At 41.6% G+C, this 14,940-nt stretch overlaps 1 protein-coding gene across 1 annotated transcript in view; it reads right to left on the reverse strand.

The window, feature by feature from the left end:
- The window catches only part of LOC124723014 (zinc finger CCCH-type with G patch domain-containing protein), a 167,256-nt gene that overhangs the window by 81,680 nt on the left and 70,636 nt on the right, over positions 1-14,940 (reverse strand). Inside the window, exon 6 of the mRNA XM_047248189.1 lies at positions 14,652-14,824. Within this exon, the coding sequence (XP_047104145.1) occupies positions 14,652-14,824 (173 nt within the window). The remainder of the gene's footprint in view (positions 1-14,651; positions 14,825-14,940) is intronic.

Raw genomic sequence — 14,940 nt, forward strand, 5'->3', positions numbered from 1 at the left:
TAGACAGTGTCTTGAGGGGTTTGCAACCACGGCAGTGTCTGGTCTATTTGGATGACATTATAGTGTTTTCAAGTAGTATGAAGCAACATAGACAGTGGTTAAGGGAAGTCTTTATGAGGTTAAGAGCAGCTCATTTGACGTTGAGCCTGGAGAAGTGTCATTTTGCATTAGAAGAAGTAAAATATTTGGGTTATATTATCAGTAAGGATGGAGTGTGAACAGATCCAAGGTTGGTACAGGCTGTAAGGGATTTTCAGGAACCGAAAACAGTTACAAAAGTTGCAGTCATTTATCAGAATTTGCAATTTTTATTGAAAGTTCGTGAAGGGTTTTGCAGATTTAGCACAGCCATTGATGCGATTGTTACAGAAGGGTGTGAAATTTGAGTGGACAGAAGAGTGTCAGAAAGCGTTTGACAAACTGAAAGAAGTGATAACATCAAGTCCAGTTCTTGTGTTTCCAGATTTTGAAAAGGAGTTTATACTAGCATGTGATGCATCGAATCGAGCATTAGGGTGTGTTCTTAGTCAGGAAATTGATGATAAAGAACATTCTGTAGCCTATGCGTCTAGGAAGCTGAATGCAGCAAAGAGGAATTACTCAACGACTGAGAGGGAGATGCTTATCGTAATCTATGGAATCACATATTTTAAATGTTATTCATGTGGGAGAAGATTTCAGGTAGTGACAGATCATGCTACACTGAAGTGGTTGTTGGGTTGAAGGATACATCCATTGGACTTGCTAGATGGGCTGTGAGGCTCAGTGAATTCGACTATGAGGTGGTGCACAAGCCTGGGAAGAAGCACGGTAATGCGGATGCACTAAGTAGGAAGGTGGCAAAAGTAGAATTCAAAGGTTATGACCTAGCAGTATGGCAAGAATTACAGGACAGGGACAATGATTGTAAATTGCATCAGACACAGCCACAATTTAATATGTACGATGGTCTTCTGTGCAGGGAAACGAAGTTAGGGCCAAAGGTAGTAGTGCCAGTGAATCCGAGGGATGAGGTTTTAAAGGAAGCATATGATCACGAGTTATCTGGTCATGGAGGGTGCAGAGCAACGAATAGGAGAGTGGTGGAGAGGTATTGGTGGAGAGGTAGGAAAGTAGATGTGGATCAGTATGTCAAGAGTTGCATACCATGTGCACAGACAGCAGATTTGAGCCGGAAACAGATACAGCTACAACGATTACCGGAAGCGACATGTCCATTTTCTTTGTTTGGGATTGAAGTCTTAAGACCTTCCAGGCGAACACCATCGGGAAACAGATTCGTTCTGACAATAAGAGACCATTTTTAGAAGTGTGTGGAGATGGTGGCTATGCCAAATCAACAGGCAGCAATGGTCGCGCAAGCGTTAGGAAACAGCTGGATTTTGAAGTTTGGTGTACCGGAGACAATAATTACTGACCAAGGGACCAACTTCATGTCAGATTTAATGAAGGAACTGTGTAAATTGTTGAGCGTAAAGAAGTTGAGGACAAGCGTGTTGTGTCCATAGGCCAAAGGAAGGACAGAACGGGTACACAGAACAATTGGGAAGATGCTGAGTTTTTATGTGGATTCTCATCACTATCAGTGGGACAAGTATTTGAAGCATATTGTACGCGCATACACTGCAAAAGTCCATACAAATACTGGTTTGTCTCCATAATGAGGTAGTGTACGGGCGAAAAATGCCATCACCGTTTGATTTGGTGAGGCTACAGAAAAGAAGGACCGGTGAATCTGTACATCAATTCGCAAGCACGATTTGGGATGTTCGGAGACGGGTACAAAAGCTGAATACAAAGGCTTTCAAAAGGCAGGAAGACACAGTAAAGCGGAAAGGAAGTTTACTGCAGTATAAAGTGGGGCAATGGGTAATGCTGTCCAGCCCCTATACGCAAAAAGGGAAAATGAGGAAGTTCCTCACGAGGTATAAAGGGCCAAAGCATATTGTTGAAACCACATCCCCATTAATGTTAAGCTTTAGCTGACAACTAGAACAACGATAGTACACACTGGGTGGTTACGGCCATTTAATGGTTGCCCGGATGTGATTCCAGGCATGTCACAGGAAGGAAATAGGAAGAAAGAGAGAGTGAAGAGAGGTGCTAAGCACAGAGAAAACCAGGAAGATAGAGTACAGCATGAAGTACCGTATGCTTTGTGATCCAGAAAGTAGTAGAGTATTTGTAGTTGTTTTTTTTTCCTTGTTATGTATCACTGGGTTTGTGTAGAGTTATTAGGCATTGTATTTTCATATATTGTATGTATTTTCGAATACAGCCTTCTGCGGACAGCAGTCGTTTTAAAGATGGAGGAAAAAGGGAAGTGTAGCATCCGACATATGTGGAGTGTTGTTGGAGGAGAAGTCAAATGCATAAAAACACGGGAGAACTGCCGTAAGTCAGTAACATCTTGCCACGATATTTCGGCACAAAGTCTTTTGGCCACCTTCAGGTGAGTACAGCTGTAGAAGTACTGGCGAATACGCGCTGAGCTCTGCTATTTAAAGGCAAAGGGGGCTGCATTGCACATGCGCTGCGCATGTACTGTTTAGCGTGCACGTTCAAAACTCCGCGCGCTGTGCCTGGCGCCCTCCGCAGTGAAAGCTTGGCATTTCGATATCAGATCAATCTTCATCTTTATACCGATAACTACGTTGACTATGAAGTTTCTCTACAACGGGATTCCAAGCGGAATTTAACTGGTAACCACTATCTCGATTGATAAGAGTCTCGCTGTCTGACAATTTTATTTCTATGGATTCATTTATAATTGAACTCCAGAAATTTGATGTTTGAGCCACAATTTTTGTATCATTGTAATTCATAGAGTGGCCAGTAGAAATGCAATGTTCAGCGATTGCGGACTTGGTGGGTTGCAGAAGGCGAGTATGCCGCTGGTGTTCCACAATACGTTCCTGCACCGTTCTTATTGTCTGCCCTATATATGACTTGCCGCAATCACACGGAATCTTGTAGACACCTGATTTACGTAGGCCCAGGTCATCTTTAACGGATCCCACCAGTGATGATATTTTAGGAGGAGGGCGAAAGATGACTCTAACTTGATGCTTCCTCAATATTCTACCTATCTGTGATGAGATGTTCCCAATAAAAGGTAGATAAGCCGTTGACCTGAAGACCTCTTCTTCTTCCTTGTTGCGTCGTTTGTAGGGCTGCATAGCTCTGTTCACTTGCTTAGTTGAAAAGTCATTCATCAGGAATACTTTTTGCAGGTGTTTCAGTTCCGCTTGAAGACTGTCGACGTCAGAAATAGTATGGGCACGGTGGATTAAAGTTTTAAGGACACCCATTGTTTGTGCCGGATGGTGGCAACTGGTAGCTTGCAGATACAAATCTGTATGGGTCAGTTTCCTATACACCAAATGACCAAGTGTGCCATCATTCTTGCGCCGTACCAGAACATCTAAAAATGGCAAACAACCATCTTTTTCAGTTTCCATAGTGAACTTAATATTTTCATGTATGGAATTCATATGATGTAAAAATTCCTGGAGACGGCACAAAAATGATGGCACACTTGGTCATTCGGTGTATAGGAAACCGACCCATACAGATTTGTATCTGCAAGCTACCAGTTGCCACCATCCGGCACAAACAATGGGTGTCCTTAAAACTTTAATCCACCGTGCCCATACTATTTCTGACGTCGACAGTCTTCAAGCGGAACTGAAACACCTGCAAAAAGTATTCCTGATGAATGGCTTTTCAACTAAGCAAGTGAACAGAGCTATGCAGTCCTACAAACGATGCAACAAGGAAGAAGAAGAGGTCTTCAGGTCAATGGCTTATCTACCTTTTATAGGGAACATCTCGTCACAGATAGGTAGAATATTGAGGAGGCATCAAGTTAGAGTCATCTTTTGCCTTCCTCCTAAAATATCATCACTGGTGGGACCCGTTAAAGATGACCTGGGCCTACGTAAATCAGGTGTCTACAAGATTCTGTGTGATTGCGGCAAGTCATATATAGGGCAGACAATAAGAACGGTGCAGGAACGTATTGTGGAACACCAGCGGCATACTCGCCTTCTGCAACCCACCAAGTCCGCAATCGCTGAACATTGCATTTCTACTGGCCACTCTATGAATTACAACGATACAAAAATTGTGGCTCAAACATCAAATTTCTGGAGTTCAATTATAAATGAATCCATAGAAATAAAATTGTCAGACAGCAAGACTCTTATCAATCGAGATAGCGGTTACCAGTTAAATTCCGCTTGGAATCCCGTTGTAGAGAAACTTCATAGTCAACGTAGTTATCGGTATAAAGATGAAGATTGATCTGATATCGAAATGCCAAGCTTTCACTGCGGAGGGCACCAGGCACAGCGCACGGAGTTGTGAACGCGCACGCTAAACAGTACATGTGCAGCGCATGTGCAATGCAGCTCCCTTTGCCAGGATACAGGTTGGCTGGCAGCTTTTCGAGGAGCTCTTTGCGGTGTGGGGGAGTAGCCATGTATGTGAAAAACGGTATCCCATTTGAGTCAATTGATGTTTCAAAGTACTGCACTGAAAAGGTGTTTGAATGTTGTGCAGGTGTGGTTAAATTTAGTGGAGCTAGACTTCTTACTGTTGTTATTTATAGATCCCCAGACTCCGATTTCACAACATTTTTGCTAAAGCTAGAGGAGGTTCTTGGTTCACTTTATAGGAAATACAAAAAGTTAGTTATATGTGGTGACTTCAATATTAATTGTATAAGTGATTGTGCAAGGAAAAGGATGCTGGTAGACCTCCTTAATTCATATAATCTTATGCAAACCGTATTCTTTGCAACGAGAGTGCAAGGGAACAGTAAAACAACCATAGACAATATTTTTGTTCATTCGTCATTATTAGAAGGGCATTCTGTTAGCAAAAAGGTGAATGGCCTTTCAGATCATGATGCACAAATTTTAAGTCTAAAAGATTTTTGTGCTGCAACACATGTTAAATATAGTTACCAACTTTTTAGGAAAGCTGATCCAGTTGCTGTACAGACTTTTGTACACCTTATCAAGGAACAAGAGTGGCAAGATGTTTATAGTGCTGATACAGTAGACGATAAATATAATGCCTTCCTCAAGACTTTTCTCGTGCTCTTTGAAAGTTGCTTTCCGTTAGAACGTTCAAAACAGGGTACTAGCACAAACAGGCAGCCTGGGTGGCTGACTAAAAGGATAAGAATATCTTGTAGAACAAAGTGGCAATTATATCAAAACGTTAGAAACAGTCAAAATCTAAATGCAGCAGCCCATTACAAACAGTATTGTAAGGTGCTTAAAAAAGTTATTAGGAAGGCAAAAAGTATGTGGTATGCAGATAGAATAGCTAAGTCTCAGGATAAAATTAAAACCATATGGTCAGTCGTAAAGGAAGTGGCTGGTCTGCAGAGACAGGTCGAGAATATAGAATCAGTGCGTAGTGGGGATGTCCGTGTTACTGATAAGTCGCATATATGTACAGTACTTAATAATCACTTTCTGAATATAGCAGGTGAACTAAATAGAAACCTAGTCCCAACAGGGAATCATATAGCGCTCTTAGAAAAAAGTGTTCCGAGACTGTTACCTGAAATGCTCCTCCATGATACTGACAAGAGGGAGATTGAGTTAATAATTAAATCACTAAAGACCAAGAACTCTCATGGATATGACGGGGTATCTAGCAGAATACTGAAGTATTGTTCCACGTATGTTAGCTCAGTACTTAGCCATATCTGTAACTTTTCCTTTAGGAGTGGTCGGTTTCCTGACCGATTAAAGTACTCGGTAGTGAAGCCACTTTATAAAAAGGGAGACAGGAATAATGTTGACAATTATAGACCTATTTCTATGCCATCGGTGTTTGCTAAAGTTATCGAGAGGGTTGTATATACAAGGTTACTGCAGCATTTAAATTCACGTAATTTGCTGTCAAATGTACAGTTTGGTTTTAGAAATGGCTTAACAACTGAAAATGCTATAGTCTCTTTTCTCTGTGAGGTTTTGGACGGATTAAATAAAAGGTTGCGAACGTTAGGTGTTTTCTTTGGTTTAACGAAGGCTTTTGACTGTGTTGACCACAAAATATTACTGCAGAAGTTGGAACATTATGGAGTAAGGGGAGTAGCTTACAATTGGTTCGCCTCCTACTTTAAGAACAGAAAGCAGAAGGTAATCCTCCGCAATATTGAGAGTGGTAATGATGTTCAGTCCCAATGGGGCACTGTTAAATGGGGCGTTCCCCAAGGGTCGGTGCTGGGGCCACTGCTGTTTCTTATTTATGTAAATGATATGCCTTCTAGTATTACAGGTGATTCAAAAATATTTCTGTTTGCAGATGACACCACCTTGGTAGTGAAGGATCTTGTGTGTAATATTGAAACATTATCAAATAATGTAGTTCATGATATAAGTTCGTGGCTTGTGGAAAATAATTTGATGCTAAATCACAGTAAGACTCAGTTTTTACAGTTTCTAACCCACAATTCAACAAAAACTGACATTTTAATCAGACAGAATGGGCATGTTATAAGCGAGACGGAACAGTTCAAGTTCCTAGGCGTACGGATAGATAGTAAGCTGTTGTGGAAAGCCCATGTTCAGGATCTTGTTCAGAAACTGAATGCCGCTTTATTTACCATTAGAACAGTATCTGAAATAAGTGACATTTCAACACGAAAAGTAGTATACTTCGCATATTTTCATACGCTTATGTCATATGGTATTATTTTTTGGGGTAATTCTTCTGATTCAAAAAGGGTATTTTTGGCTCAAAAACGGGCTGTTCGAGCTATGTATGGTGTAAGTTCGAAAACCTCTTGTCGACCCCTATTCAATAGTCTGGGAATTTTGACATTGCCCTCACAGTATGTATTTTCTTTAATGTCGTTTGTTGTTAACAATATTAGCTTATTCCCAAGAGTTAGCAGCTTTCACTCAGTTAACACTAGGCAGAAATCAAATCTGCATGTGGAATGCACTTCCTTGACTCTTGTGCAGAAAGGAGTGCAGTATTCTGCTGCATCCATTTTCAATAAGCTACGACAAGAACTCAAAAATCTTAGCAGTAGCCCAAACACTTTTAAGTCTAAACTGAAGAGTTTCCTCATGGCTCACTCCTTCTATTCTGTTGAGGAGCTCCTGGAAGAGGTAAAAAATTAAGCAAATTCCAGTGTTACATTCTTGATTTTCTTTATTTAAACTAACGACTTGTCGCCTGAATATGTTTCTGATATTTCATTTTATCTGTTTCTATAATCGTGTTATAATTTCATGTATTGACTCGTTCCATGACCATGGAGACTTCTCCTAAATGTGGTCCCACAGAACAATAAACAAATAAATAAATAAATAAATAGCAGAGCTCAGCGCGTATTCGCCAGTACTTCTACAGCTGTACTCACCTGAAGATGGCCAAAAGACTTTGTGCCGAAATATCGTGGCAAGATGTTACTGACTTACGGCAGTTCTCCCGTGTTTTTATGGAACAATCAGTACGCCGGGAAAATGTCAAACATCACTTCTAGGTGTTTTCTTTGATTTAACGAAGGCTTTTGACTGTGTTGACCACAAAATATTACTGCAGAAGTTGGAACATTATGGAGTAAGGGGAGTAGCTTACAATTGGTTCGCCTCCTACTTTAAGAACAGAAAGCAGAAGGTAATCCTCCGCAATATTGAGAGTGGTAATGATGTTCAGTCCCAATGGGGCACTGTTAAATGGGGCGTTCCCCAAGGGTCGGTGCTGGGGCCACTGCTGTTCCTTATTTGTGTAAATGATATGCCTTCTAGTATTACAGGTGATTCAAAAATATTTCTGTTTGCTGATGACACCACCTTGGTAGTGAAGGATCTTGTGTGTAATATTGAAACATTATCAAATAATGTAGTTCATGAAGTAAGTTCGTGGCTTGTGGAAAATAATTTGATGCTAAATCACAGTAAGACTCAGTTTTTACAGTTTCTAACCCACAATTCAACAAGAACTGACATTTTAATCAGACAGAATGGGCATGTTATAAGCGAGACGGAACAGTTCAAGTTCCTAGGCGTACGGATAGATAGTAAGCTGTTGTGGAAAGCCCATGTTCAGGATCTTGTTCAGAAACTAAATGCCGCTTTATTTACCATTAGAACAGTATCTGAAATAAGAGACATTTCAACACGAAAAGTAGTATACTTCGCATATTTTCATACGCTTATGTCATATGGTATTATTTTTTGGGGTAATTCTTCTGATTCAAAAAGGGTATTTTTGGCTCAAAAACGGGCTGTTCGAGCTATGTATGGTGTAAGTTCGAAAACCTCTTGTCGACCCCTATTCAATAGTCTGGGAATTTTGACATTGCCCTCACAGTATGTATTTTCTTTAATGTCGTTTGTTGTTAGCAATATTAGCTTATTCCCAAGAGTTAGCAGCTTTCACTCAGTTAATACTAGGCAGAAATCAAATCTGCATGTGGAATGCACTTCCTTGACTCTTGTGCAGAAAGGAGTGCAGTATTCTGCTGCATCCATTTTCAATAAGCTACCACAAGAACTCAAAAATCTTAGCAGTAGCCCAAACACTTTTAAGTCTAAACTGAAGAGTTTCCTCATGGCTCACTCCTTCTATTCTGTCGAGGAGCTCCTGGAAGAGATAAAAAATTAAGCAAATTCCAGTGTTACATTCTTGATTTTCTTTATTTAAACTAACGACTTGTTTCATTTTATGTGTTTCTACAATCGTGTTATAATTTCATGTATTGACTCGTTCCATGACCATGGAGACTTCTCCTAAATGTGGTCCCACGGAACAATAAATAAATAAATAAATAAAAAAAAAATCAAATCAAATGCAGTTCTGGAGAAATAAATGCGTCGGAGTAAATTTTGCAGCAAAGCCGTAATAAATATGTGTTGAATGATGTCAGAGTCGTATGATTTCCTGTTTAAATTTTTAGTTACCGACAGTGCTGGGTCAGGAAAGTCGTGTTTATTGCACCAGTTCATTTAATGTAATTTAAGGATGAAAGTAGTCACACAATTGGTGTTGAGTTTGGATCGAAAATAGTGAATGTTGGAGGAAAATCCGTGTAGTTACAAATATGGGACACAAGCACAGTGCAGTTACTTTTAGCCAGGGGGAAAGGAATAGACTGTCCAGGAGACATTGTGGAGCCAAAATTAAGCTTGCAATGGGTTGGGATGCATTGGATCTTCTCCACCTACAAGAATTTGGTAGTGGTAGCAAGTTGTTTTGAGCGGGGAGCTTTTGCAGAAGCAAAACGTACAGAGCTCGAGGGGAGCGGAATTTTATATCAATGGAACTAAGTGTAACATAATCGGACCAACCTTCCACGCGCCAGCGTCAGTTTCAGGAGTCACACAATTGAATGTTACACAGCCACAGCTGTACTGGCCACAAGCCACTTTAAGAGTTTTTGCCATGGCAGAATCTGACCTTGTTAAATCAAACTCTGGAGCCAAGTCTGTTGAGATCCATAAACCAGTTCATTTTAGAGCAAGAGGGGCGCATATCAGCTGAACAGCTTGTGCAACATGTTGCTCAGTATAGGGAAAGACAATAGCAAATAATGATCATTTTGAGCATCTTTGTGCCAAGTGTCATTGCAGCCTTAACTTTGTTATGCATTGTTTTCTTTCTGATCAGGCAGAGAGCGAATTCCAAGAGGGAACCTAGGGTAATCCAAGTCCCAGTGGATTGGATACCGAGGGCGTGAGACGAGTAGGTAAGGAGTTGATCGAGCATTGGTTGTCCAGTAAGGAATTTTTACGTTTTGTTTCATGTATGTGTTTTAAGGGGCACTAGACCACATTCAAGTTTTCTAAAAGTAAGGAAACATGTCATAGGTGCTGACCCAAACAAGTTAAGAGCTAGTTAAGGGTCGACCAAGGGACCAGGTCTTTCCGAAGAGGGGAATAATGTAGCAGCACCACCGTTTAGGATAGGGAAAGTTAGTTTTGTGCAATATTCTGAGCACAAGTTACAGCCAGGTGCAGGCCGAATTGCAATGAGTTATGCATACGAACAGTCGCGAAGTAGAACAGAGGCCACAGGGCCGTCAAAGTGCTGAAAGAGTTTACGTAGCGGTTTTGCATGTCGCAAATCACAGGTACAACGGGCCCACTGGCCAACCTAGCGTGTTATGAGTAAATGACGCGAAGCGGCGCGTATAGCACAACAGAGGGGCACAGCCGAGTATAAATAGGTGTGGGTTTCTAACGAGATTCATTCAAGTGTGACAGCTCTCCTGGATGGCGGGGCGTGTCACACCACCGGCTACACACAGCAGCAGATGGGGCACCATCATTCGACCCTCTGAGGCCAACTTGGGACATTCAAGTGTGGCAGCTCTCCTGGATGTGTCGTGTCACACCAACAGCTACACGCAGCAGCAGATGGGGCGCCAGTGTTCCAGTCCACGGCGGGTCACTGGTTCGACCCTATGAGGCCGACGTGGGGTCTATAGCCAGCCAGCGGTGGGCCACTCCGCGGCTCACTACTGCAGGCAGTCGTCCTGGCTTCCAACACACACCGGAGGCATCCCGAGGTGAGGGCCACAGATTCAGACGCCGGATTGTGGGCACTTGTTGTTGCCGCAATCTCGGCCATGCTGGAGAGAAGCGCGCGCAGCTCGCCGCCTGCGGCTCACATCGAATGGTGATGAGTCGGCAGGGATGCATACCGCGGAGTCAACTGCCAGCATCCTGATGATGACACAACTCCGCTGGCGTACAAGGCCGGCACACAGTGCGTGCAATGGTCACTGAGGCAGTCATTCCACACCAAGCTGTTTCGCAGACAACGAAGTGGTGTCCTAAGCATAGCGGGATCCAGTGACGCAGACTGAGGGGAACACAGCACTGTAGTTGGAAACAATAAATCACTTGGAAAGCTCGGACGAGTCTTAATACGGTGCCTTCTACCTCTTCCCGCTACATTTGGTCATCCTGATACATTTGGTGACAGAAGTTGCCACTACAGTAAGAAAACAAAGGTAATTCATTGGTAACAACACAGTTTGGAAGCTTATACTCATTTACTTGTGACGAAAAATGGCAGGTTTTTGTTGTACTGTATTTTGCAATAAACAGTGGAGACCGGAGGACTGGTACATAAAACAATAAATCTTACCTCAATTTTAACACATAATTGTCTAATGTAATGAAAAAATTCTGCCTGCCAAACAAGATCGAATCCTGTGATCCGTGCACTAAATTCGCATATGTGGGCCTGCAGCCACACGCTAATGTGAATACTTGGGTTGCGATGACAAGGCGCAACACACTGACAGGCCCAACCGCTGCACATGCACTGAGGTCCCATGTTCAACATTTGTTATCCACTTTTGGGTTATTTCCCAACATTGCAGCCCCCTGTATCTTATGTTACTTGTCTCAGTATTATATACATCACTTAAGAGGTTTTTAAATGTTAATAAGAGTCACCCTGCATATAATCTATACTTGGGTATTAATCACTTTTGTCACTTCAGACAAGTGCAATGTGGTCCAAAGTCTTGAAACTCTTTCTATACAAGTTTTATTTTCAATCACTCATTATTCCTTTGAGGGAGGTGCCTTTGATTGATTTTTAGGTGTGCCTGAAGGGCTGAACTTGGGGCCTTTACTGTAGATTTGGTTACAATTTTTGTAGGTGGTGTGGAGAAGACAGCAAGTTTTGACATTAAGTCCACAATTGCACATGGACTTGCAGGTGTAATGGTCCATGCTGACTTTCATTCTAAGGTTTGTGCAGATTAGGCTGTTCCAACTAAAGTGCCTGTCAGTGGGATCTAGAGTGCCTGCCCATGAGCAGCCAGATGCCTGTGGGCAAACAGCTGATGCACAGACAGTCAGGTAGTCGGGCCGTAGCCTACTCAGCAATTGTACTGTCTTGGTCAAGAGCAAAATTGTCAAGTGGCTCACAAATGAGCAGAACAAGTGCAACAGGGCTGCGTGGCCAGTAGTCTCTACTACTTAGGTCTGCCCACAGGCAAAATGACATGCAAACATGCTCCACAGAGCTGTCTTGTAATAACCTAGTGTAGATAAATCCTCTGCCAAGATGATTTCGCAACGGTCAGAGACAATGAGAATATAGTGTACGGAAATCGGGCAATATAAATTGTATTTGCTTCAGACTAATACATTCATCCCACGATCTTGATAGCCTGTATTTCCTTCTCCTCTAAGAAAGTTGTATGGTCAGAAGTTGCACAGTGCTCAGCTCCATACTAGAGGATTCCCTGAACAGTTCATAGAGAACTGTGATGTTGAATACACAGTTCCATTCTCACACACTGGCAGGTTGTCTTTCGTGTGTGTTGTGTGTCCATCACATGACATCGTTGTGTATTCATAATTTCCGCACTTGAAATGATACAATGAGTTGGGGATTTACAACCTCATCTTAAGCGGCATACACCCTGCTGTTATATGTTCTGCCAATGAGGGAAAATCGAGTGTCTCCTTCAGCTCATTATGTATTCTCTTCATATTATTCTACAGGTCTGTTACCCCTTCCCTTTACTAGGCTTGTACCTTGTATATCAATTCTTGTTAAGCCTTTACACACAACACTCCTGTTAAAAATGAGTATGTCGGATAGTCCTGATACTACTGAGCGAGCAATTCGTCACTGTATATCTGCTCGGCTTGATAGGAAACAGCAGCGTCTACCAAAAGTGTTCCCTTTCTGAACTTCTTTTCAGATTTTCGCGTTTCAGCAACTGATGAAGACGCAGGGTCCTGTTACTATTGGACAGTCTCTCACAAATTGATGCTATCAGTGCACTATTAGAAGCCCTCTTATTGGAGCAATACACCCATGGAACTAGGAGTGTTTAGCATTTGTAAGAAATGATGTATTTTCATCCTGTGAGAAGTCAGGGTATTAAAATGAGACACAGGTGAGTCCCAGATATTTCAGTAGGAATAATGCAATTTGGGAGAGGCAGATGTCCAGTATGTTGGCCATTACTGATAGTTTCATCTCAACAGTCTTCCATCCCATCATCTCTCTCTCTATCTTCATTCAATGCAGATGAATAGTGTGCTATTGTGCGCTACATCTCCAACTGTGAATGGGACAATGTATACTGAATACATATTCAGTTTGCCAAAATTCATTAAAGGGCCATTTCAAGCTTAGATCATGTGCACATTGTCACTTTACAGCAAGAAGGTTTGTCATCATGGACAGTTGCCCACTAAATTGAAATATACCACAGTGATGACATTCAAACGTCAGCCACTAACAGGAGACAAAAAATGTTGCAGAGTGTCTTATGGTCAACATCAGCTGACATTTGCTATCCTGCTACCTGTAAAAAGGGACTCAAAGGTACGCCATGGAGAACACAAAAAACAACCTGTGGGCTACCTATTTGGAGGCAACAAGGTCTGTGCCATGTCAAACAGTACATGACTACCTTCACACAATCTATTTGGTTTCTAGCAATCAGATTACAAACAACAGTACAAACACACCTGTTCCATGTGGAATGAGGAAGTTTGGCATGGGAACTTGGATCAGGGCACCAAGTTCACCACACTGATCAGTGCAGTATTTGTTTGACACCCAGCAACTGTAACTAATGAGTGTGAGGGCAGCCAAGTACCAATGCATTCTCACTGGGTCAGCAGGGTAGTGGGTCAGTCAAGTTGTGGGCTGGCATTCTGTAAGGACGTTGGATGCCTCTAATGCCATCTATGGTAACCTGAGAGTTGTGCAGCATTATAACACACCGCTCCAATGTATTGTCCACCCTACAATCAACAGTTTGATGGTGGGTTCCCATTTCAAGACAATGCCACACTAGCACACTATGGTCAACTAATGAACATCTTCCTACGGGAGACAAGAATCAACCAAGCTGAATGGCCTGTGGAATCTGCTGATATTAATCCAACTGAACATGTTTGGGCCTCGTAACTTGCGGTATGTTGTTATGCTCGGGATTAATTGGAACTTGCCATGTGTCATTGCAGGAAGCCTCCTCACACAGTGATGACTGCAGGAGAGCTGTCACTTAATAGTGAGACAGGCTTGAGAAGCAATGCCTCAACTACCTCGTGGATAGCATGCCAAGGAAGATCCAAGCAAGTTACAGAGGAGCGAGTGAAGCAGTACAGTACTGAATGTCACCCAGTAGAAGAGCTTGATTCTCAGATGTGCAAGGATTTGCACATTTGAACAGTTGCCTTTATTTTGGTTATTGTTTTCATTTTACTGCAGAATAAAATTACTTATTCAGTTTCATAAAGCTTATACTTTCATTCCCTGCAGTCCCCGGCCCCACAAATCTATGTATACAATTGCGTTACAGCTTTCCAACCTGACATTTGCCTTGTTATATGACACTAGACTGCAATGTGACGGACAACATAATTACAGTGCTCAAAAACTTATTTAAGTTCAAAAAAACCATCTTCTACAAAGGTAACTATATTAAAAAGTCACTGAAGAAGCAAAATAATTAACCAATATATATTCAATTACTGAGAAGTGACAGGGCGAAATAATTCCAGTGCTAATACCAATAAATCCTTGCACTTGCAAATTTTATTATATAAACACTGTTTTGATTGGTGGGGAATGTACTTTATGCACATGTAAATGGTGTCATTTCATTTAATAAAGTAATGTATACATACCTAATGGAAGTATATGTTGCAAATCAACAGTTGTTTCAATTCCATTAGTTTCAAACTTAACATCACATCTTCCATCAATGTTGAGTGCTATTACTGTAGCATGGGCCCATAGACTGTTGTCACTTTTTACTAAAGCCTTGACTCCAGGTTGGACAGCAGAAAAGTCAGGTTCACTATAAAAGAAAGGAAACTTGTATTTTTGTGTTAAATTATTTCTTGAAAATATGTAATTTGTTATATGCACTGACTGAAACAATACGAGGGGTCTACTGAAGTGTATGACGGAAAA

This window comes from Schistocerca piceifrons, chromosome X (assembly GCF_021461385.2).
Source record: "Schistocerca piceifrons isolate TAMUIC-IGC-003096 chromosome X, iqSchPice1.1, whole genome shotgun sequence".
NCBI classification, from domain to species: domain Eukaryota; kingdom Metazoa; phylum Arthropoda; class Insecta; order Orthoptera; family Acrididae; genus Schistocerca; species Schistocerca piceifrons.